At 39.2% G+C, this 22,375-nt stretch overlaps 1 protein-coding gene across 1 annotated transcript in view; it reads left to right on the top strand.

Annotated features, from left to right (window-relative positions):
* The window catches only part of LOC111576189 (CUB and sushi domain-containing protein 1-like), a 427,486-nt gene that overhangs the window by 216,008 nt on the left and 189,103 nt on the right, over positions 1-22,375 (top strand). The window contains exons 6-8 of the mRNA XM_023281752.3: positions 8,028-8,140; positions 9,025-9,102; positions 21,188-21,269. Of these exons, the coding sequence (XP_023137520.2) occupies positions 8,028-8,140; positions 9,025-9,102; positions 21,188-21,269 (273 nt within the window). The remainder of the gene's footprint in view (positions 1-8,027; positions 8,141-9,024; positions 9,103-21,187; positions 21,270-22,375) is intronic.

The following is a 22,375-nucleotide window of genomic DNA, read 5'->3' as shown; positions in this document are numbered from 1 at the left end:
TATTGCCCACAATTTTTTTTTTTGCCGTCACATGGCAAAAGTATGATGCTATATAAACAAGCCTAATTAGATAGGCATATAGACAGACAGACAGACAGACACACACACACACACACACACACACACACACACACACACACACACACACACACACACACACACACTCTCTTTCATTTTTAATTACTTTATTGGCTGCGATAGAAACAGCAGAAGCAAAGTAATTTCCATTCAGTCATCCATTTTCTAGTTGCTTATCCAGGTCATTTTCTAGTCATTTTAACAGAATAAATCCACTCATTCACTGGATCCACAGCTGGAACAGCAACTTATATATTATTTTTTCTGAGAACCTCATCCATTGTCTTCTTCCAGAGTCACAGTTGAGGCCAGGTGGGATATCTCACCTCTGTAGTTTGCCCTGAGTTTTCCCCAGAGCTTCTCTCAGTAGACTAAGTCTGACTTCACTAATCATCATCAGACATCCCTGCGAGATCAAGATTAGCAAATCCAATCACCGTGAAGATAGCTTCAAGTGAGATACTGATTCATTTTTCGGCAACAAGGACTCACATTGCTCCTCAGCAATGTGATGTTCAACAATCAGACGTAATTTCTTTTCTATCACTTTGACCTTGGTAGGCTTGACAGGAAGGTTTAGGTCTGTGACTCCTTCATCCTTTGACTGGATCCTCGACTTATCTGGAAATTCAAAGAGCATTGCAACGGCCTGCAGCCTGTATGGATGAACCTCGTCCTTCCACACAGCCTTCCATGACAGTTTCAGTGACATCTGCCAAAGAAATAGGCTCAGGTTTTTTCACCTTTTCTCTAACTCAAATCTCATCTTTCTTTCTATTTGGTCTCCCCCCATGTCCCTCTGTTATATCTCATTCCACTCCCCTGCTTTCTGATCCACTCCTGCTGCTTCTTCTTTCACTACCCCTCTTTGCCTCTCCCCTTCTCCCATTTCTGCAACCACAAGTCCTTTCTCACTCTCTTCTCTCCACTCTGCAACACCTCTCTTGTCCTGTTATTACATTTACATTTTAAATGATGTTTACTAGTTGTGTGATTGTCTGTGTGTGTGTGTGTGTCTTTCTGTGTGAATGCGTGGGAGTGTGATAAAAGTAGCAGTGCACCCAGGTTTTTGCACTAAACCCTTGGAATAAACCACTATCTGCTGTGGATAATATGCTTTAACTTTTCTGACTTGTATCCAATCACTTATTTTTGCAGTGCCTTTTTGTCATTTTGCAGATGCTCACATCCACAGGGACCAGCAATAAGTGCAACAGTGGAATAAACTTAATGTATCAGCAGCAATTCAAGCTGCCAGTTGGGAGGGTGGGGCATAAAAGAAACAGTGCTGTTATAGTAGAAACTTATATCTGTCTTTGTGTTCATGTAGCACCAAAAAAGCAATTGGTCTTAAAATAGAGAAGTGCTACAGTCGGCACAGAAATACCTTTCGCCTGTTTTTGGTTTCTTTGTCCTCAACTCCTCTCTGTTCTGTGACTTGGCCTCTCTTCTTCTGTTGTCTACCTCTCTCAGGTCTGTCAAACATCCCCTCTCTCCTTCTCTTTTCCCCTCTCCTGTGCTCTAATGTACCTCTCCTTTCTGTCTCTTCTTCTACACTTTTGTCTTTGTTTTTACCTCATGAGTTCTTTCTGTAGATGGAATTTTTACTTCCTTCTTTATCTACTGTGTCCTTTTTCCCCATCAGTCTTCTCCTCCCAGCTTCACTTTCTTCCTCATTTATCTCTCTTCTTTGCTGTCTCATTTAGGCTTGTCTTCTTGTCTCTTCCTCTATCACTTTTGACCTCTCCTCACTGCTAGTCTAACCTCACTTCTCCAGTTTATGTAAGTGAATTTCCCACTTTCACCTCCTTTCCAATGTTCTTCATCCACAAGCCCGTTTTTTTTCTGCAGGCCTCTATGTGGGTTGTTGTACAGCCTCTTTTTTTTCTGTGTTGTCCTTCTTCTAAGTTGTCTTTCTCCTACATTCCTCGTATGAAAACATCTGCTTTGCTGTTTTCTGTCCAGTTTGTCCTTCATCTCTTTGGTATCCTCTCCATCTCCATTGACACCAAACCACTGTGGTGCAGTGTCCTTCCTTTACATCTAGTGTTCCTGTCTTTTTAAAAAAAAAAAACTTTTTTTCATTCTCACCTTTTTGCTCCTATTTGCTCCATCTTCTTCTCTTGCACCGTTTGTTTCAGTTCTTTCTCATCCCTCCTTCCTCCTCTTCTCTGACCTCTTGTCTCTCCTTCACTCCAATGTCAGGCAGCTGGCCAGTCCTCCATGAATAATTGAAGAGATGCACCATATATTGTACTTTTTATGTCTCCCTCTCAACTTTTCATATTGCCCTACCTTTCTGGTCTTTCCACACAGTGACTTTTTTTTTTCATTTGGTTGAACTTATTCAACATGCCAAATCTTTCAGTTGTCTCCATGTAGGTCCATCCTATCTCTGCATTCATTGTTTGCAACCAAATCCCTGCCTCATCCATTTGTTACATTTTCTTGTAATTATGAGAAAACTGTCACACAAACAGGATAAAAAAAATGGGAGAGTGCATTAGAATCTCATAATTACAACTATTAACTACTAATAGCTAATGCAGACATAATTAGTTCTCCCAGTATATGCAAACAAATATAGGCAAAACATTAAGCTTGATATGCACAATGTAACTCCTTGGCAGGAATAGAAACGCTTCAGAACTTGAATGATAAGGTTTTTAACATCTCTTCAATGTCAAAGTAATCCAATGATAGCCATCATTATTTCTAATGGTACCTAGCAAAAAAGAAACTGTTAACAGTTATCTGCGATACAATATTTTCCAAACATAGAAAGGGGCTTTTGTTGCAGCCCACAATGTGACTCACTGTTGAAACATTATACTTCATATTTCTTGTAAAAGCTTATCATAAGGTGTGAACAAGAACCAGAAATATATTTGAAGGAGAGAAAGTGAGGCCCTTAAGAAGACCAAACTTACTGTCAAGCATGGTGGTGGCAGTATTGTGCTTTGTAGCTGTTTTGCTATCAGTGGAACTGGTGCTTTACATAAAGTAAAGGACCTCAAATAAATCTATAAAAGAACCATAATTCAAGACAGTTTTTTGTGACAAAGACACATGGGTTTCAATAATTCCATCATAGAAAATTAAGAGTCTTATAACTTAATGGGAACTGTAGACTGTCATGATATACATGGTCTTTACAAGTGGATGTACACTTTTGTTGACAATTGTGTGTACTCAAAATATGCAAAATGAAAACGCGACTTCTAAACTTTACTTCATGTTCTTGTACAGGCAGTCGAGTTTTGTTTCATTTATGTACATTAACATTCCTTTAATGACTTTGTTTTGTTAACAAAATTGTGGCTGGAATTTATAGAACAACTGACCCACTGTGCCCTACCCAGTGTTATGAAAAGTGAGAGCTGCAACAAGTTAATTCGGGTATATGTCCTCCGTTAGTTGAGGCAAGCAGTGATCTCTCTGTGCATGGACCCATTCTGGTAATGCTGTGCTGTCAGGATGTTACCTTGACATGGTCTTTGTGAATGAACATTATGACCGCTGAGGCACATCTTCACAGTTTTGACACTTATGCATACCTTCCGTCTCCAAGGAGTTTCCTGAGCCATTTGGGATGCTGTACAAAACCGATCTGTGTGATGGCAGAGCACAAACTTCCAGTCTTGATTGACCATGGTTATGCATTCACGCCGGGGCCATGGTCTGTCCTCCACAGTTCCCATTACTTCATGCCACCCAGTCAGACTGATAATGGTAGAGGTGTGACAGCCCAGATAGTGCTACTTGTTATGCAAAAATGTCCTCCCTCAAAATCACTTATATGGATAATCTTCTCCATTTGTTTTGTGAAAAGACAGAATGATAAATAAAGCACCATGGCTATCTGTACATGTGCATGAAAATGACTCTCCATGCCAATCTTTCAGCAGATGAGATGTCTGGAGTCATTATCAGACATGCTTACAAAAGTTGCAAATATAAAATTTATTAACAAATAAAGTGTTGCATTTTCATCAGCACTTAAAATTCTGCCTACAACACAATGCATTAGTAATACTGACCCAATAGCATACCACTCTTTCAAAACATTGTTCTAATTATTACTTATATTTCTGAAACTTTTGGTGCATTTAAGTGCTTATTCTTTTTTCCTTCTACCGTATTTTCGCGACCATAAGGAGCCCCGTATTAAAAGGCGCAGTCTCAGTTCCGGGTGCTATTTCTGTATTTAACACATACATAAGGTGCACCGTATTATAGAGCGCGTGCATGGTAAAACATACCTGTACTAGCTTAAAACATGCATGCTAGCGTGTGTTTTAAAAAAGGTAGCGGAAGCAAAACTGAGTTCAGTTGTACTTTATTGAAGTATTTAGCAATGTTTTCACGTTGTTTTTTGATCAATCCTCATTCACAAATCCATCAAAGTCCTCATCTTCTGTATCCGAAATGAACAGCTGGACTAGTTCTCCATGGAACACGCCAGGTTCCCGCTCGTCATTGTCAGAGTCAGTCTCGTTGCCGTGCGGCTCCTCATAAATGATGCCGGCTTTTGCGAAAGCTCGAACAACAGTGCAAGCAGACACGTTAGCCCAAGCATCCGCAATCCATTCACAAATTGTGGCGTAACTCGCCCGGCGCTGCCTCCCAGTCTTAGTAAAACTGTGTTCACCATCTGTCATCCATCGCTCCCACGCCGTTCGTAACTTCACTTTGAACGCCCTGTTTACACCGATGTCCAGCGGTTGGAGTTCCTTCGTCAAGCCTCCCGGAATGATAGCAAGCTCCGAGTTCATTTGCTGCACTTGGTTTTTCACAGCGGCTGTGAGATGGACGCGCATGGAGTCACAGATCAACAGGGACGGTGACGCCAAACCCATGTTGTTTTGCATAATGCACATACAGGCACTATATACCAACTGGGGGCGTGTCTTTAGCGTCTTCTTTCACGCCCACACTTCCCCCTTTAACGTTCTCATGCTGTCCTCTGTCACGTCCTCCTTTTCTCTATATAAGCAGCGTGTCGGCAGGAAATGCTGTCAGTCAGTCAAGCGGAGCTCATCAAAGTCACACAACAACATTTACACATTTTGGAAGTCGGTGCACACATAAGGCGCACCGCATTATAAGGCGCTCCGTCTATTTTGGAGAAAATTTAAGACTTTGAAGTGCGCCTTATGGTCGCGAAAATACGGTACCTAAGATGGTAGTCAAGAATGCAAGATTTTAGATTTATATAGGCTGGACCCTATCCCAGCTGGACAGGTCGCCAGTCTATCACAGGGTCACATATAGAGACAAACAATCACACTCACGTTCACACCTACAGACAATGTAGAATCACCAGTCAACCTGAGCATATGGACTGGTGACTGTGAGAGGAAGCTGGAGTACCTGGAGAAAACCCATGGCTGTGCAGGGAGAATGTGCAAACTCCACGCAGAAAGATCCCAGGCCAGGACACGAACCGGGGCTCTTCTAGCTGCAATGCAACAGTGCAAAACACTGAGCCACTGTGCAGCTCATATTTAGATTAACTTTAAGATCGGAAAAAAAAGATTGTGACTATTTGTTTTATACCGCTAATAACAGTGAGTTTTTTAGTCATAAAAATATTTATTTAGTTGTCTGTACCGGACAGTTTGTGTGAGAACATTTTTTTCCTACCAGTGTGGTTTGGGTATAGCTCAAACAAAATGACACACCTAACCAAAGTAAAAGTTCACTGAAAGTTTTAATAAATTCTTGCCAAAATAACAACCCAGTATTATAAAGCTTTGTTGTGGCCTGTAGAAAAGTACATCAATTTTGATTTTGCACCTGCACATGCATGTCAAATGTCAGGTTGAACTGGTTGTGTCTGAAATCAGCCCCTTCAGTATTTGCTACAGTATATCGCCCATTCACCGTCTGGTTTTTCAGTTCAGTATAGATAAGGTATGTGTACACTGTGTAGTGCCCTCAAAAATGTCCATAGTCTTTGCCCTGCATTTCATATCTCTCATATTTCATGTTATTATAGCACACTACCACACATCCATATTCAACTACACTCGCTGCTGCCCCACTAGTTGACTCATTGAGAGATAACACATTGCTCTACAGTACTGTAGCTGTTCATTATGTATACTATAGAGTTATACTGCCTTCAGGCAGATACATTGGCAGTACTTTTACCACCACGTTCACATTTTTTTCTTCTTCTGCTCTGATTTTTTTTTTTATTTGAACTGTATTCACATAGACAGAACTTAGTGTCCCCTGTAATACGCACCCAATAAGGTTGTCTAACAAGCTCTCTTAATATTTTACCTCCTCTCATATTTTGTTTCTGCCCTTTTCCTTATCTGCGTTTCTTCCTCCCTCACCGTCTCTCTCTGTCTACTCAGTATACCTGCAGCATTATTAAAGGGCAGTTACAGTATCTCACACTGCTCTGAGGATGTTGGCAGAACATTGGCTTCCAGGCAGCCTCTTACATCATTTCCCTTTTTGTCTCAGTGCACCATTTTCCACACGTTTTAACTTTCATTTTTTTAAACTTTATTTATTATTTTTTGCCATTTGTAGTGAAATGTGAGAAAAGCTAGAGCTGATGTAAGACTTACCATAGACAAGCAACTCATCATCATGGTAGTGAAGCTTCACAAATTATTTTTAACATGAGAACTTTTATCTTTACTTTACTGTTGCTTTTCACCCTTTGTTCTTTTCTATTTCTTCCTTTGTTGTAATACTTTGTTTTTTTTTTAAATATACATAAGACACATCTGATTTTTATCAATTCTGCTGTATCCTGAGCTTAGATCTCATATAATAAGAAATATCCACCTTATTCCCAAAATTACTAATCAATGTATGATAATTTATGCAAATGTACAATGTGGCTTTCTCCTGATTTACAAATTTACAACTAATCCATGTATTTTGTTGTTGTTTGGATACCGTCAAACTGCAAAAAAAGCACTTTTGTAGCTTTTTTAGGTTTTTTCCCCTCAGTGAAATGTTCTTACAGTAAGTATGGAAGTTATACTGTGCCCGGTGCAGCTGCACGCATCCTGCTTTTGGTCTGGCGTGATCATAATAGCAATAGATAATATCACTCATTCTATTCCCACATCAGCGTTTTCCAAACCAGTGGAACAAATTGCCTTTCAGCAAAAACTCACCTTAAATTACAGCTCGCCTTTGCACCTCGGAGGACAAATCAGAGTGGCATCAAAATCACACTTTGAACTCTAGAGAAAGTTCACTTGCACATAGGGATATGTTCATTATACATAATGTCCTCAGATAAAGTAATTTAAATCCTGCGGTTGTTCACACTTCTGTTCTGCATTGTATGATATATTGCATTTAGAATTGTTTGCGAAGAGTAATTTCACAACATTTCTCACAACAGTGGTGGATCATGCTGCAGTCTGTAATTACATGGCAACACTTCCCCCCAACAACTGCATTTTATTGGAGATTTTTTTTGCTACCTCAGAATGAAATATGTGAACCTCTTCTTCCTTCCATGTACCAAGTCATCTTGGTGTAACAGAATGTTATGACAAACATTGTCTATCTCTAGAGGAGGACCATGATGTTCACCACCATACAGAAATATAGAAATAGAGCACAATACAATAGTACAACATACAGTTTATTCACTGTAGACAGGCTCTGTACTTCAGTGTGGAAAGGTGGATACTATGGGTTTGCAGCAGGAAAAGAGAGAGTTTTTTTGCATCATACTTTGTCCTTCCTGTCTGCCTTGTCTTGTTGTGATAGATTCTCAATACTATAGTATAAATACAGCATGGACAACGGAAGTTACTGCAGCAAAAGTATATCTTAAAAAGGCTGTTCCATTTCAGATAGTTGTAATGTAAAATGGCAATATCAGTAGATGTTAAGTTTTATCTCTGCCTACATTAACTTTTGTTGTGATTTTATGAAAGATTTTGCTATTTGCTTATTCCCAGGCTGACTGGTACAACTCTGCCCTCGCCAGTGATATCAAATAAGAACTGGCTTCGGATACATTTCACCTCAGACAGCAACCATAGAAGAAAAGGATTCAGTGCTCAATATCAAGGTATGTCACACTGCTTCAGACTTCTTATCTATTATCTGTCCTTGGCCTTCTTGTTTACATAAAGTATGCAGTGAAATCTTTGTGTGAAGCATTTATGTGAGGATGATTGCATGTGTGTATTGAAGGTCTTTCTGCAGAAGGTCCTTTGAACATGTTTACAAATTAGTCCACATATGTGAATCACAAATAAGATATGGCAGGGAAAGTGAGGTCATTTAATTGAATTATATACTCCTATTTAATTGTGTTGGCTACAGAAGTCTGAAATGACCAGAATGGACTGGCTGGACCTTTTCTACCATGTAACTGACTAGTCGTATGACTTAATTACTATATTAAGGTACATGTTAGTTTCCTTGTGGGGGCTCATATTTAGTTGGCTGTAAAACACACTGATCCAAGGTTTGTCTGTTTTCTGTCATCTTGAGCATCTCAGTTCCTGTGTTGTTTCCTTAGTCGTTGGCCTCACTCTTACAGAGAGAGAGAGAGAGAGAGAGGAATGTGGTTTGGTTGTAGCACAGATTTTTCTGTTTCTTCTGCAGTGCTGCCACTTAGGATAAAGTAGATTGAATAAATTTTAATGCTGCTCCTCCCTTTGCTCTTTTCCCCCCTTCTCTGCCCTCTCGTCCCCGCTTTTCTGTGTCTTTTAATCTCTTCCCCTTTTTCTCCTGTTCTAATTTTTAATATCTAGGACCGTTGCATTAATTGCATTTTTATACAAGGAGGGTATGTGTGTGAAGCACTTCCTGGATTTCACAAATAGGGGGATGTGCACCGAGGGATAGCTCGAAAAAACTGAAACACTTTAGAAAAGGATGTACAGCAATTTAGGTTTAATTATTTAGATTTAAAGGAATAACCCCAGTCTCTTTTCTTTTCTACAGTGAAGAAAGCGATAGAGTTGAAGTCCAGAGGGGTGAAGATGATGCCCAGTAAAGATTCCAGTCACAAAAATGCTGTCTGTGAGTACACAACCATCCACTGTTTCTATGCGCTTATAGAGAATGTGACCATATGTCATTTAGATAGCCTTTCCGAACCAAAGTTGAAACATATCTGGTTACACACACACACACACACACACACACACACAGACGCACACACGGCCACATACTGTATGTACACAAGGACACATGGGACACATCCATCTTTGATGGGGCAGAAGCAGTGATTTCATCTATTTTTCAGTGAGGCTGACCTTCCAGGAGACAAGAATTAGTACCACACTCCTTTTCTGTTTTTTTTTTTTTTTGTTTGTTTATTTTTTCAGCAGCAGCTATATGCTATCTATGTACACCGATCAGGCATAACATTATGACCACTGACAGGTGAAGTGAATAACACTAATTACATCTTCATCATCGCACCTATTAGTGTGTTCGATATATCAGGCAACAAGTGAACATTTTGTCCTCAAAGCTGATGTGTTAGAAGTAGGAAAAATGGGCAAGCATAAAGATTTGAGCAAATTTGACAAGGGTCAAATTGTGATGGCTAGACGACTGGGTCAGAGCATCTCTAAACTGCATCACTTGTGGGGTGTTCCTGGTCTGCAGAGGTCAGTGTCTATCACATCTGGTTCAAAGAAGGAACAGTGGTGAACCAGCAACAAGGTTGTGGGTGGCCAGTGCTCATTGATGCACATGGGGAGTGAAGGCTGACTCATGTGATCCGACAGAAGAGCTACTGTTGCTCAAATTGCTGAAGAAGTTAATGCTGGTTCGGTTTGTTGCTTACGAGGCTGTATAGCTGTAGACCAGTCAGGCTGCCCATGCTGACCCCTGTGTACCGACGAACAATGGGCACGTGAGCATCAAAACTGGACCAGGAGCAATGGAAGAAGATGGCCTGAATGAATCACATTTCCTTTTACATCACGTGGATGGCCAGGTGTGTGTGCATCGCCTACCTGGGGAACACATGACACCAGGATGCACTATGGGAAGAAGGCAAGCCAGCAGAGGCAGTGTGATGCTTTGGGCAATGTTCTGCTGGGAAGCCTTGGGTCCTGCCATCCATGTGGATGTTACTTTGACAGATACCACCTACCTAAGCATTGCTGCAGACCATGTACACCCTTTTATGGAAACAGTATTCCCTGATGGCTGTGACCTCTTTCAGCAGGATAATGTTTTGTGCTACAAAGCAAAAATGGTTCAGGAATGGTTTCATGAGCACAACAACGAGTTTGAGGTGTTGACTTTGCCTCCAAATTCCCCAGATCTCAATCCAATCCAGCATCTATGGGATGTGCTGGACAAACAAGTCCAATCCATGAATGCCACACCTCACAATTTACAGGACTAAAAGGATCTACTGCTTACATCTTTGTGCCAGATACCACAACACACCTTCAGGGGTCTAGTGGAGTCCATGCCTCGATGGGTCAGGGCTGTTTTGGCAGCAAAAGGGGGATCAACACAATATTAGGCAGGAGGTCATAATGTTATGTCTGATCAGTGTATACTCTATACACATGTTAACCTGTTAAAACTTTTCTTACAATTCACTTAATTGCAGACCAACCATCACCCCATGCAAATATATGTTCTCTCATGACTTCTCAAGAAGCAATAAGTTAAAGAACCAATACTACAATGTAAACATTTACATTAGTAAAGGTACATATGTATTATAATCAACATGTACTTAAGTGCAGAAAATGAAAGTTCTTGTTATCTGACTGATACATTACTTTATACGATGGTCTGAGTGAATACTCGATTCAGATTGGCTGCGGAGTGTCCGTTAATTCCAGATAAAGGACACCTACTAAGTAGTTCCAATAAAACTGTCTGTCCACTGTTCTAAATTAATGTGCTGGCTCAGCCTGTATCGGAAGTGGGTAACCTCAGCATGCATGAAATTGGGTGCAATGCAAGAGAAAAAAACTACTTTCTCTGCACATATTCAACTTTTATGTCAACTTTGCTTTTTATTAAGATAAAAGTCTTCCTTGGGACCCAAAGTAAATCTGTTTTACTGCTCGGTGCTCATGTCAATGTGTAATTGGAAACCGAAAGCACATCATCTCAAACCTCTAATTTGTTTCTGTCATGATTGTTTCCCATATTTTGAATTTGAATATTTTTTTAGACTCCAGATGTTACACACAGCACACTTTTGTGTGCTGGTGTCAGGATGAGGATCGAGTGACAGTCAATAATAAATGCTGTGCAGCAAAAGGTTTCACTTTTTGCGGCCTGTCACAGTTGCTTCCAGTAAAAACCCAAAGTCTTTGTATTATCTATTTCAGCGTTTTTCTTTAACTATCTAAATTTCCAAAAGTTCAGTGAAGTCAGGAGGGTTGGTGTTATGGTTCATCTTGGTCAAAACTGGAAACGTTCCCACTGTGTCATATTTATTCCCCCTGGAGGTGCAGCCAAGAATCCAGAGAGAATGAAATCATTATTGGGTAAACCAGCAACAGCCTGCCTGTGAGATTGTGAGCTAGTAGATAAACTGCACTGTCAAATAAGGAGTACTAATAAGGGCCAAGTTAAAAACAAAAAGCTTAAATGTTCCATTAATTTCTGTGTTTTCTGTTCTCCCATCTCCTTGGCTATGTACTTTTTTATTTGCTCCTCACTGTTTTTTTATATTGTACAGACTGCATACTGTGCAGTACATGCATATGCTGCATGCCATGTTAGTGGGATATATTTTGGTAAAAGCCAAACTCTTAAAGAGTTTTGCATGCAACTGCACATACTGTATGAGCATGTGACAATTAAAAAGTCTTGAATCTTGAATGTAGGCAAATCTACATATAAAAGCCAGGAAAAGACACAGCATCAATAACACCAGAAGTAAAAAAAAGGCCCATTTAAATTCAAATGAAAAAAGCTCTCAATAGATTCTAATAATTGTGACTGTTGTCTGTTTAGGGCAAATGAGGCAACAATGTTCATGCTATTAAAGAGCCAATAAGTCTGCTGAGGGAGGAGGTTGGCATAGTTGGTCAACTGTTTGATTCACTGCTATTATTTCCTGACCATGTTACCGAACCTTAACCAAAACATTGCTCTTTGTGACTGAAATATGTAATTAAAAAATAGCAATGCATAGTATTCATTTCAGCAATGCCGATTAAAAAATTTCAAGCTAGTCATGATGGTGATGGCAATTTTTGCAGGTGTTTATTTAAAAAACCTCTACTGTTTTTGCTGTTTAGTGTGAAAGTGAGCAGCATGCTGCAGATGACAATGTTGAAGTAAAGCTGAAGCGTGTTTCAAATAATTAAATATGAAGAAAACTGTCTGAAGCTTCATGGTTATGTCAGAATAACACAACAGAAAAACAAACAAAGAGCGCTTGTCAGTGAAGATCTTAAAATGATTTATTAGTAATTCACCAAAAGTTTGTTTGAATGCTGGCAGCTAATGTGCGCAGTAGGTGGCGGTTTTTACAGTTTATTTTGGAGTTTGAAAGAAACTCTCAAGTGCCTGCATTTAAGCATTTAAGTATTTACTCAGCTTCGACTTTGTAATATCTTCAGACCTGATCTTGGAAAGCTATTGTTTGTTCAGGGGTTAGCATAAATCAGTTGTTATTTAAGAAGACAAGGAGGAAAATTGTGGCAAACTAGCTTTTCTGTTTTGATTGTATGATCCAAATGCGAGGTAGAGACATGGAATGGAATGGAATGGAATGTTGTTATGTGGACCTCGGAAAAAATCGGTTTCACCTCAGTGGCAGCTAATGGGAATCCAAATAAACGCAAACAATATATTGATCGAGCAGTAAAACAATTTAATCATAAATATGATAAATATCTACGCAGTCTCTGGTGGCAGACATATTTCTTGGCAGCTTAGAGATGCCTTTAATACAGTATTCAGATCATGTGACACAGACTTTTAATTATCACGGAAGCCCAAACTCATACCTCATCCATTCCTTAGCATTTAACTTCATAATAAAATCCTCATCAATAATTCTGATGATTTACACGCTCAGCCAAGCATGCACTGCTGCAATTAACATTAGTATGGCATTCTTTTCTGTGTTTGTGTAGGTGTGTGCGTGTGTGCGTGCATGCGTGTGTGTGTGTGTGTGTGTGTGTGTGTGTGTGTGTGTGTGTGTGTGTGTTTGTAGGAAAAGAAATCTGGTGTGTTTGTGTTCATCTTCATGTGTTGTTGCAATTAAAATTTAAACGGGCATGCTGCATGTTCGAGTATGTGAGGAGTTCCTGGGGCAAATCGGTTATTATATTTATCAATGATGCGGTGCCCAGTGAAGAATTAAAATCTCTCTCACACACACACACACACGCACGCACGCACGCACACACACACACACGCACGCGCATTCTACTTTACTCTCATTGACATATACTGTACACGCACTTAAATTAACATGTATACACAATAATTCATGTATATGAAATTATTTACACTTGAAAGGCCTGAAGTCAGTCTGCTGAGTCCAAAGCTATTGGTTTTGCTTGTTGTAAGGAGGACCAACTAACAAAAACATCTTTCTTTGGTAAGTCTGTTAAGTCTCTCTGACTGCAGTGTAAAGATTTTTCAATAAATTACTATAGAAATGTGTTATTCTTCATATCCCTTTAGAAGATATTGACTTTATAAAAATGACTCTGCATCAACTCGGCTGCAGACTTAACCTTATGACTTGGAATACACTTTTGCACCAGATGGCCCAAATCTTACTGCATATTTTCCCTGTGTGCAGTAAAATCATAGTAATCATCAGCAGTTCTTACATATTCGTTAAAGACTCTCAAAAGAACCTATCCCACTCATAAGATTATTGTTGCACTTAAGCGAATGAGCTTTGTTATCTGTAATCATTACATGGAGCCAGAGATGATGATAATGACTGTGAACGGTGTAGTCCAGGGATCCCTTAAGCGTTTGCAACGCTGGACATAAATGAGAAATTTAGTTTCCCACCATGGGACCCATGCTCATTGAAAACATGTTAGCATTTGGGGACCAAAATGGAGTAAATGTGGGTTTTTACATTAGCTCAGTGAGGTAATGTAGACCATCAAGCTGGCAACCAGGGTCATTAAAACATCAAAAAGCTTAAGTCAAGGTCCATTTTTGGTCCTGAACCTTTCTTTGAACAACACTTCTTTACACTGTAGACTCCCAGTGGTAATATTATGACTCTATGGTAGAGAATGTGCAGTCTTTATGCAATATATAATCATTACAAAGAACCAGAGACTGATGGTAATGAGTTTTCCCTGTCTAGAGAATGGAGTGCTTATGAATCATAATCTAAAGATTGTCTGTAACAGCCTCTAGCCTATATTAAAGCACAGTCTAATAGACACACACACACATGAGGATAAATTTAAACGGACTATTGATTAGAATCGTACGTGACACTGACGATGAGATAAGACAATTATAAGACTGAGCTACAAAATAAGAGCGGTAACTAGAACAATATAAAACGGTTCAAATGAAAGCAACCCATCTCGTAGTTACCCTCTCTCAGCAGTAACATTGGTTTACTGCTGAGGATGTGTCATAATTATAGAGCAGCTGAAAGATTGTGATTAAGGAGTTTTCTCCCTAGACAATGACCTAGAACTGTAATGAATCATCATCGCGAGAGTGCGATTTATAATCAGTGTTTTCTTCAGGATTGTCAGGCAAGGTGGTGCTCAGCGGCAGTCTACTGAAATGAAAGTGACACGACCACTTGAAAATTACAAGATGGAACAACATTGATGTTAAACAGTTTTGGGAAATCCCTCACAGTCACGCGGTCCGTTGGCATCGGGATATTCTAATAAGACCGTTTCATCACTCTCAGCATCATACATTACACATGCACTTGTTTTGAGGTGGAGGACCTTGTGAGCTTAACAGAATGATGCTGGGATAGACGGCTGCAGACTTGAGCTCTTGGGTTGATTGACCCATGAGCATGAGAAGGTGGAGGAGAAAGAGAAGGCAGAGTGGATAAGAGGCAATGAAGAAGAGGCCAGTGGAAGAGAGCGTATTAACAAACTGCACTTCACGCATTTCTCTCCACATCCAGCAGGCATCTGAAGAACACCTCAAAAGCCCTTACCTGAAACACATGCCGATCACACACACGCACATGCACGCACGCACACACACACACACACACACACACACACACACACACACACACACACACACACACACACACACGCATGCACTCCTGCGCTCTCCCTGCCTCACATTTCCTCCTTGCATCCTCTCTCACTTCCTCTTAGTCTGCGGTTTTATCTTTCAGAGCTTCACCTGTCAGCTGTTATAATAACTGAACATTCATTCTACATGGCTTTGCATGCTGAATGCAAATGTGTTTATCCATCTATACACTGCCCTCTAAGCCTGTGGTTTACCATTTTATCTGCAATTCCCCGAGCCAATGGTTTGCAACTCACTTTATAACTCAGTTACTTAGAACAAAGACAACAAAACTAACAGATGTAACATTTTATGAACAACCTTATAGTACAGTTTCAATATGACACTGTTTTATAAGATTTACCTGAGTCTATTAAACATTTTTAAACACTAAACTAAATGACTGCCTGTAAAAATGCGCTACCTAACACCAGACACTGCAGCTCCATGCAGCAGTCAGAATTTTTTCCTCATGTTTTTACACCCATTTTTGGGTGTAAAAACATGAGGAATTAATTCAGGTTGTAAATGTAGAAGGTGTTTAAAACCACCATAATTTGAAAATACAGCACTTGATACATTTTGTACTTTTGAGAAGGTTAATGAAGTAATAATAAAACTCTGGCTGCATTGAGGAGTAGAGGCAGGAGCCATATAATTTCTTTATGCTGGGTACAGTTTTTTTAGAAACAAGGAAGAAAGAACAAAACCCTCCTCTTAGACGAGTAGCTGAGGTTCATAAACATTAGAATTGAATTGCAAAGTCTGTTTCTACCGAACAGTAACAAACATGCAGTAAACTGGAGACTGTCTCATAAATGGGATCATTGCAGCCATGACACCTGCCAACATGGTGACACCTGACCTGTGTGTCCTCAGTAGCATTAACTACATTATTATTGTTATTATTTTCATGATTGATATTATTACAGGAGTACTCAGTGAGTAGTCTGATCAATATCTCTGCTGTGAGGAGTGGAAAATCAAGCAAATTGTTTCCGGCCACCCTACAAAATAGACCCCTGATGGCAACTCATACTGACACATTTTGTAATAACAGCAATATACTCCCTTAGGTGTTGCACAGAGGCACCATCCAGTGCATTGCTGCTGCCCACAAACATTAGAAACATTGTTGTGAGATGATATTTGATGTTACTGGTTTGTTTTTCAAGTACTCAGACATATGTATGTGTATGGTTCATTATACTTTAATAAATGATTATGACATTTGCCCAAATGTAAGGTTTTTTAGTACCTCTTTGGCAGTGTCGGTCAAAACTTACCATCCTTTTTTTCTGTAAACACAGAATTATTGGCTGTGCTGTTGTATTGAATTGCAATAAATTTAAAGCTCTGCCTACTAAAATAGCCAACAGGTGCAGACTGACTAGTCAGATAGTCAGGAATATTTTCCAGTGAGCTGGTTTTTGGAGGACTGGCCTTTTTGTCCCAACCCTGGCATTATACACCCTCTATACAGATGCTCAAGAGGTCATCTTAGCCGCAGTAACAGCAGTGATGAAATCTGTAGTAGCAGGTAGCAGTTATCACCACTAAAAGTATCTGGTACTTGTTAAAAGTACCTTACACTCGTTCTCAAAACACAGACAGAAAGAAAACCTGCAGCTGGTTGTGTAGAGAAGGTGCCAAAATAACAAAACACCAAAGGCTTCCAATACATCAGTCATATGTTCAGGTTAGACTACTTCATTCAAGATATTAATTATTGCACTGCAAGATGTGAAATACATGGCAAGAGTATAGCAATATTTGAAATACAAGGATTCATTGAATGACAAACATACTGTGTCAGCTTGAATTTGGGGTGTCAAATTGGAGCCACTTCACAGCAAATTGTCTGACTGCTGTTTCTTCACATAACCTGTGGAGTAACTTGTAACTACAGTTGTTACAAAGATGTAAGAGCCAAAACTGTTTTTTCTCTTACATGCAATTAACAACCTACCATTGCAGCAGCCATATAACTCCCTTATATTTGTCAGCACATTCAGTACTCTTGCTTGTGGCTACATATGACTTTATAACTGCATCCTACAGAGCTTGCAGCAGTATATTACAGTTCACAGGGATACATCTCCCAGAATGAGCATCAACTGAATAGTTTGCCACAAATGGCAGGAAGAAGTTAGTCATTAAATGGGGTGAAACTCAACGTAAAGTGGGGTCTACTACACATGTCAGGAATGCCAAACATACATGGACACCAACGAGAGACTTAATCAGTTTCTACAAATTCTTAAAAACTTGACTTTTAGAGATGAAAGGTTTTCTGAAGACACTTTGATGATATGGAAATGACGTTATGAATCATAAGCTTGTGTTTAAATGCTGAATGGTCTTTTAAGTGCAAATATGGGATTAAGTCAGCCTGAGGATTTTTGACATCGGCCCAACAGTAATATTTGTCAGATTTTTTTTTCTACAACAATCTCATGTTGTTTGCATGAGCTGGATTTGTTTCCACCATATGAACCTTTGTATTTGATGCCAATGAAAGCCATTTGAACAGGAGTGATGAGAAATTGTAAAAGGGAAAGTGTGTTTTAGAATGTGTTTGTGGTGATTTTTGGACTGAACATCAAAAACACGGCAGAGCAACAAGACAGCTTGTTCTGTTTGCATCATATCTCACACAAACATGCATACACAGTGTCTATACACTCACAACCCCTCGGCACACACAGAACACAATCACACAAATGCAGCAAATCGTTCATCCATCTTTTATGGTGGGATGCACAAAACTTCAGCATCCTTTTTGTAAATTGCAGCTAATGTGTGTGAGAAGGAGAAAAAAAAAGAAGCAGGTTGAACACACTGCGAATACAAAAGTAGATAGAAGGAGTGAGTGGGAACAGAAGCAGATGAGGAAAACAGGAAGTGAGAGATAAGCGTGTGAGAAAGATCCAAGAAAAGATGGGCGGAAAGAAAAAGAGAGGCGTTAAGAGGTCAGATATTGCTCTTTCTCCAGGTCACATTTTATAATCCTCCAGGATGTTCCTTTTTTCCTCCTTTGTGCTTTTGTGGTCTGGTTTCAGAGTTGTCCTCATTTTCGTGCATTTTATTTATTCTCTTTCCTCTTTTTTTGTGTCTTGCTAACCATCATTATTCGTCCACGGAGTTCCATTAAGACAGAGCTGGTCTAAACTGGTTTCTGTCATGTTGTCTGGTCTCATTTACATTTACATTACAATTTAGGCATGCAGCAGATGCTCCCAGCCTGAGCAAAGTCTAAAACCAATGCAATATCCCCAATGTAAACCCAACAAAATCTGTCATGTGTTTTGCTCTTGTGCTGTTTTTTAAATGGTCATGCAGATAGATGAGACAAACATGGGGAATGAGATGCTGGGAAATGAGGCCATTTTAATTTCATGCAAAACCTATTTTTTTAAAGTTGAATTTCTCCCAGAAGGTTCTATTGACTGAAAATTCCAACTGTATGACTGTACACAAATTATAAAGCCTGATAAATGTGAGGTGAGATATAATTCTTGAAATAAGAGAAAGTGGAGCAGTTCTGAAAGCCTTTTGTTAGTTTGAACTTGGGAAAGTGTTGCAAAATACCCTGCAAAAGTATTTACTGAAATGAAAAACAAAAATAACACTCCTTTTCAAAAAATGTGCAATTTAAAATGACAACATTTTTAATTTTATTTAGAATTATTGATAAACATTTTATGAATCACAAGTAAAAGTAACCATTATGGAAGCACAATGGCTAGTGTTGCATTTGGTTATGCTGGATAAAACCTCAATCACTTTAGAATTTAGTAGTTTAGGCAAAGTTTATTGTAATAATGTCACTTCAGTATAGTTGTTTTATAAACTAGTCTTTTGTATATGAAACTGACAAACTGTAGTAGGTAGTACTTGAATAAAAATACTTAGATTAGTCACTTTCTGCCACCACAAGGTTTCATCGTTTTTACTTGCTTTGAGATTTTTTTTTTTTTCAATTGTCTCATTGACATCTGGTATAGTAAATCATAGCTCTGCTCAGCTGAAGCTGTTCATAGTTGTTTTGTAATATATCCACATGACTTACAGCTTTCAAATGCATCTTGACCTGAGGTAACTCTGATTACAGGCAGTGACATCAGCACTCTTTACAAGCTAAGCTGATAAGTTGATTAATTTTGTGGCAGAGTTGTCGCTACTTAAGTTGAGAAGTACAAGGAGTCTGCATAATGGCAATGACAATTAACATTAAAGGGAAATAACAGCCCTCCATGCTACTTAATGAAGTGGCTCTGAAGTGAAGCAAAATTTACCTTAATGTAGTCAAGTTTAGTTTTAGTTTGAGATCTATCTGCAGTAGTCTGAATCATTTGACAGCTTTCAGTAGTAACTTGTGCCTGCCATAAAAAGAAAATGGTACATTAATGAGGTTTAATTAAACAAAGGCTTGTGGTAGGTCTCTGCATCAACCTTGGACAGACAAATGAGTTTTAGCTGCGTTGCGTAGGTTAAAAAAAGGCAGTTTTCATGATGTAAAAGGCAAAATCAAATTAGGAACACAATTTCTGGCTGTGACACTTCATAGATACATACACTTGTGAAAGTTAAGGATTAAGACTCTTAGAAAGTAATATCTCAGCATCAGTTGGGCTTTGTTTGTCCATGCTGGCTCACCGTCACGGCTGACTGCCATGCTCAATGGAACTGAGACATTGTCAACAAAAGTAGTTTCACTGTCCTTATTGTGTCATGGCAAGTCAATTGTAAGCCATTAGAAAGGTCTATTAAACTTCACACGAAATCATTAATATGAAGGTGAACACTGGTAAAATTCCTACCTCTAGGTCGCATTGCAATTCTCCTTGTTTGTCAAAGTTTCTGTTCTGACATTACATCCATCCCAAAGAGTCCATAAAACTCATTCAATTCAGAAAAGAAAATGTGTAAAAATTCTGACAGAGATACTCAAAGATACCGTAATAACAACAGAACCAGCTACACAGGCTGCTCTCAGTGTTTGAAGTTGCCAGTTGCTTTGTGCAAAGTCCTTTTTGCAAAGACAAGAATTTTTCATGGGAGACATTTTAAAATGTTACTGTAGGAAAAGCAGATGTGTAAATAATAAACTAAACGACGAATACGAGTCACTTAAGACCTTCAGCTTCTGCGAACTGTCTGCTGTAATAAAGGCCTATTGATTTTCTAAACTTTGTTAAATCAGATCACTGCTACTTCACATTTTTTCTTCAGTGAAGCAAACAAAACACTTGTTGGTGAAATCTTCCTCCTTTTCTAGCAGGCAAGAAATAGTTAAGAGGTATTTATTTTATGTTGTGATGGATATTACTGTCAGAAAATCCAAAAGGCTCATTATCATAATTTGGTAAGGCTATCCATTGTTGTCGTAAAATAAATAAATAAACAAATAAAACATTGCTATCTTTAAATCCCATATCTGTCAGGTAGAAAAGTAAACATAAAAGAACAAGGTCTTGTTTTCATATTACCATTCCTGTATAATATGTTCTTAAATCAGGCGACAGATTTCAAAGATCAATTTAAAATGTTTCAGAAGCCGAGTGCTTGGCTCATTTTTCTGAATTCTCAACAACTGCTAGGAATATTTCTCACAGCTGGAGCCTTTTTTTACTACTTGTGCTTAACCACTCGACTGTCATCACATATTGAACAATTCTCAGGTGCTTATAATCACAATAACAAGAATATTTTTTTCCATCACTTTCATCTTACCTTAATAAGAGGTATGAGCAGAAGTGTAATGATTTACCTGTCAGCACAATATGATGCTCCCATGCCTGTAAGAGTTACAGGATGCTGCAAAAGCCCATAAAATTACCTTACAAGAGGTCAATCCATAATCTCCAGCAAGATAGACACTGATATGGTCTTCCTTTTTTTCCAGTGAGTCAAAGCGGTCTTGCTGGTGATGTTTGTCCAGATCCTGGAGTTCCTGAAAATGGCAAGAGGATGGGCTCTACTTTTCAGTAAGTTCACTCTGTATTTTGTTTTTTACATTCACCTGCTCCCCATCTATCCTAGTAAAAACCAAGTATGCCTGAAACAGCCAATACTGCTCTGGATTGTATTGATCTTTGGGCCAGCGTAGGGATCATTATTGTATGTTTTTCATAGCTATCACACTACAGAAATGATCTCTTGTAGGCTCCCGGGTGTTTTGTTACGATAGATCACCTTTGCTAACCTCTCACAAGCTGTCAAATCATTTAGATGACATGTGAGAAGAGGGATGCTTCCTCCAGGCATGTGTATGTTGCTTTTGGTTAATGTTGAGCTGTTTTAACTGATAAGCCAGGACCAGGAGAAGATGTTTTTTGTTGTTTTTTTTCCCGAGTTGATTACTCAGTTGTACTGCCGAAACACTCACTTGTTTTGGACAGTACAACCAAGTTTACTAGTTAGTGTTTCACCTTCTGCCCTGCTTTGGCTTTCATTGTCTGTTCTACATGGCAGATTGACATCAGTCAATAGATAGTGGGAGTGAAACTTCAAGAGCTTGGCTTAGGTGTGGTGCCTTCTCACTTTCTCCTTGTCCAGGTTATCTTGTGAGATGTGTTACATTGTGTCTTTGTGGCCCACTTTAGATTCTAAGTTATTTCTAACATAGCCACAGCACGTTGTAGCTGCCCCCTTCTCTTTTCTTCACTCATGTAACTCCCAAGGTGAGAGTAAGTGCCATGTCTGCCACAATTCTTTTTCCCAGAAATTGTCCAAAGAGTACGGAACGTCCTCACTAAAATTCTGCATCGTTTTCAGGGAGACTGAAGTGTGGTTCATGTGTCATCATAAATAATTTATGTCTTTTGGGGACCTGTTGTTAAAGCACTAGCTTTTTAGATGTGAAGCACCTTATGTAACGGGCTTGAAACAAACTTGAAAAATGCACAAAATTCACATTTGCAATCTTTTAGATCCTCTAAAGGGAGAACTGCTTAGTGGTTGTCAGACCAGCCCCACAGCTGCCAACCTGTGTCACCTATAGGAAAGCAATTTATTAGCAACAGTTTCATCTTGCAGATGCAGACATGTTGATGTTGCCATTAGACACACACAGAGTAGCTGAGGGAGTGGA

This window comes from Amphiprion ocellaris, chromosome 1 (assembly GCF_022539595.1).
Source record: "Amphiprion ocellaris isolate individual 3 ecotype Okinawa chromosome 1, ASM2253959v1, whole genome shotgun sequence".
Taxonomy (NCBI): domain Eukaryota; kingdom Metazoa; phylum Chordata; class Actinopteri; family Pomacentridae; genus Amphiprion; species Amphiprion ocellaris.
The sequence above is the reverse complement of the archived record's forward strand: the minus strand, read 5'-3'. Positions and strand labels throughout refer to the sequence as shown.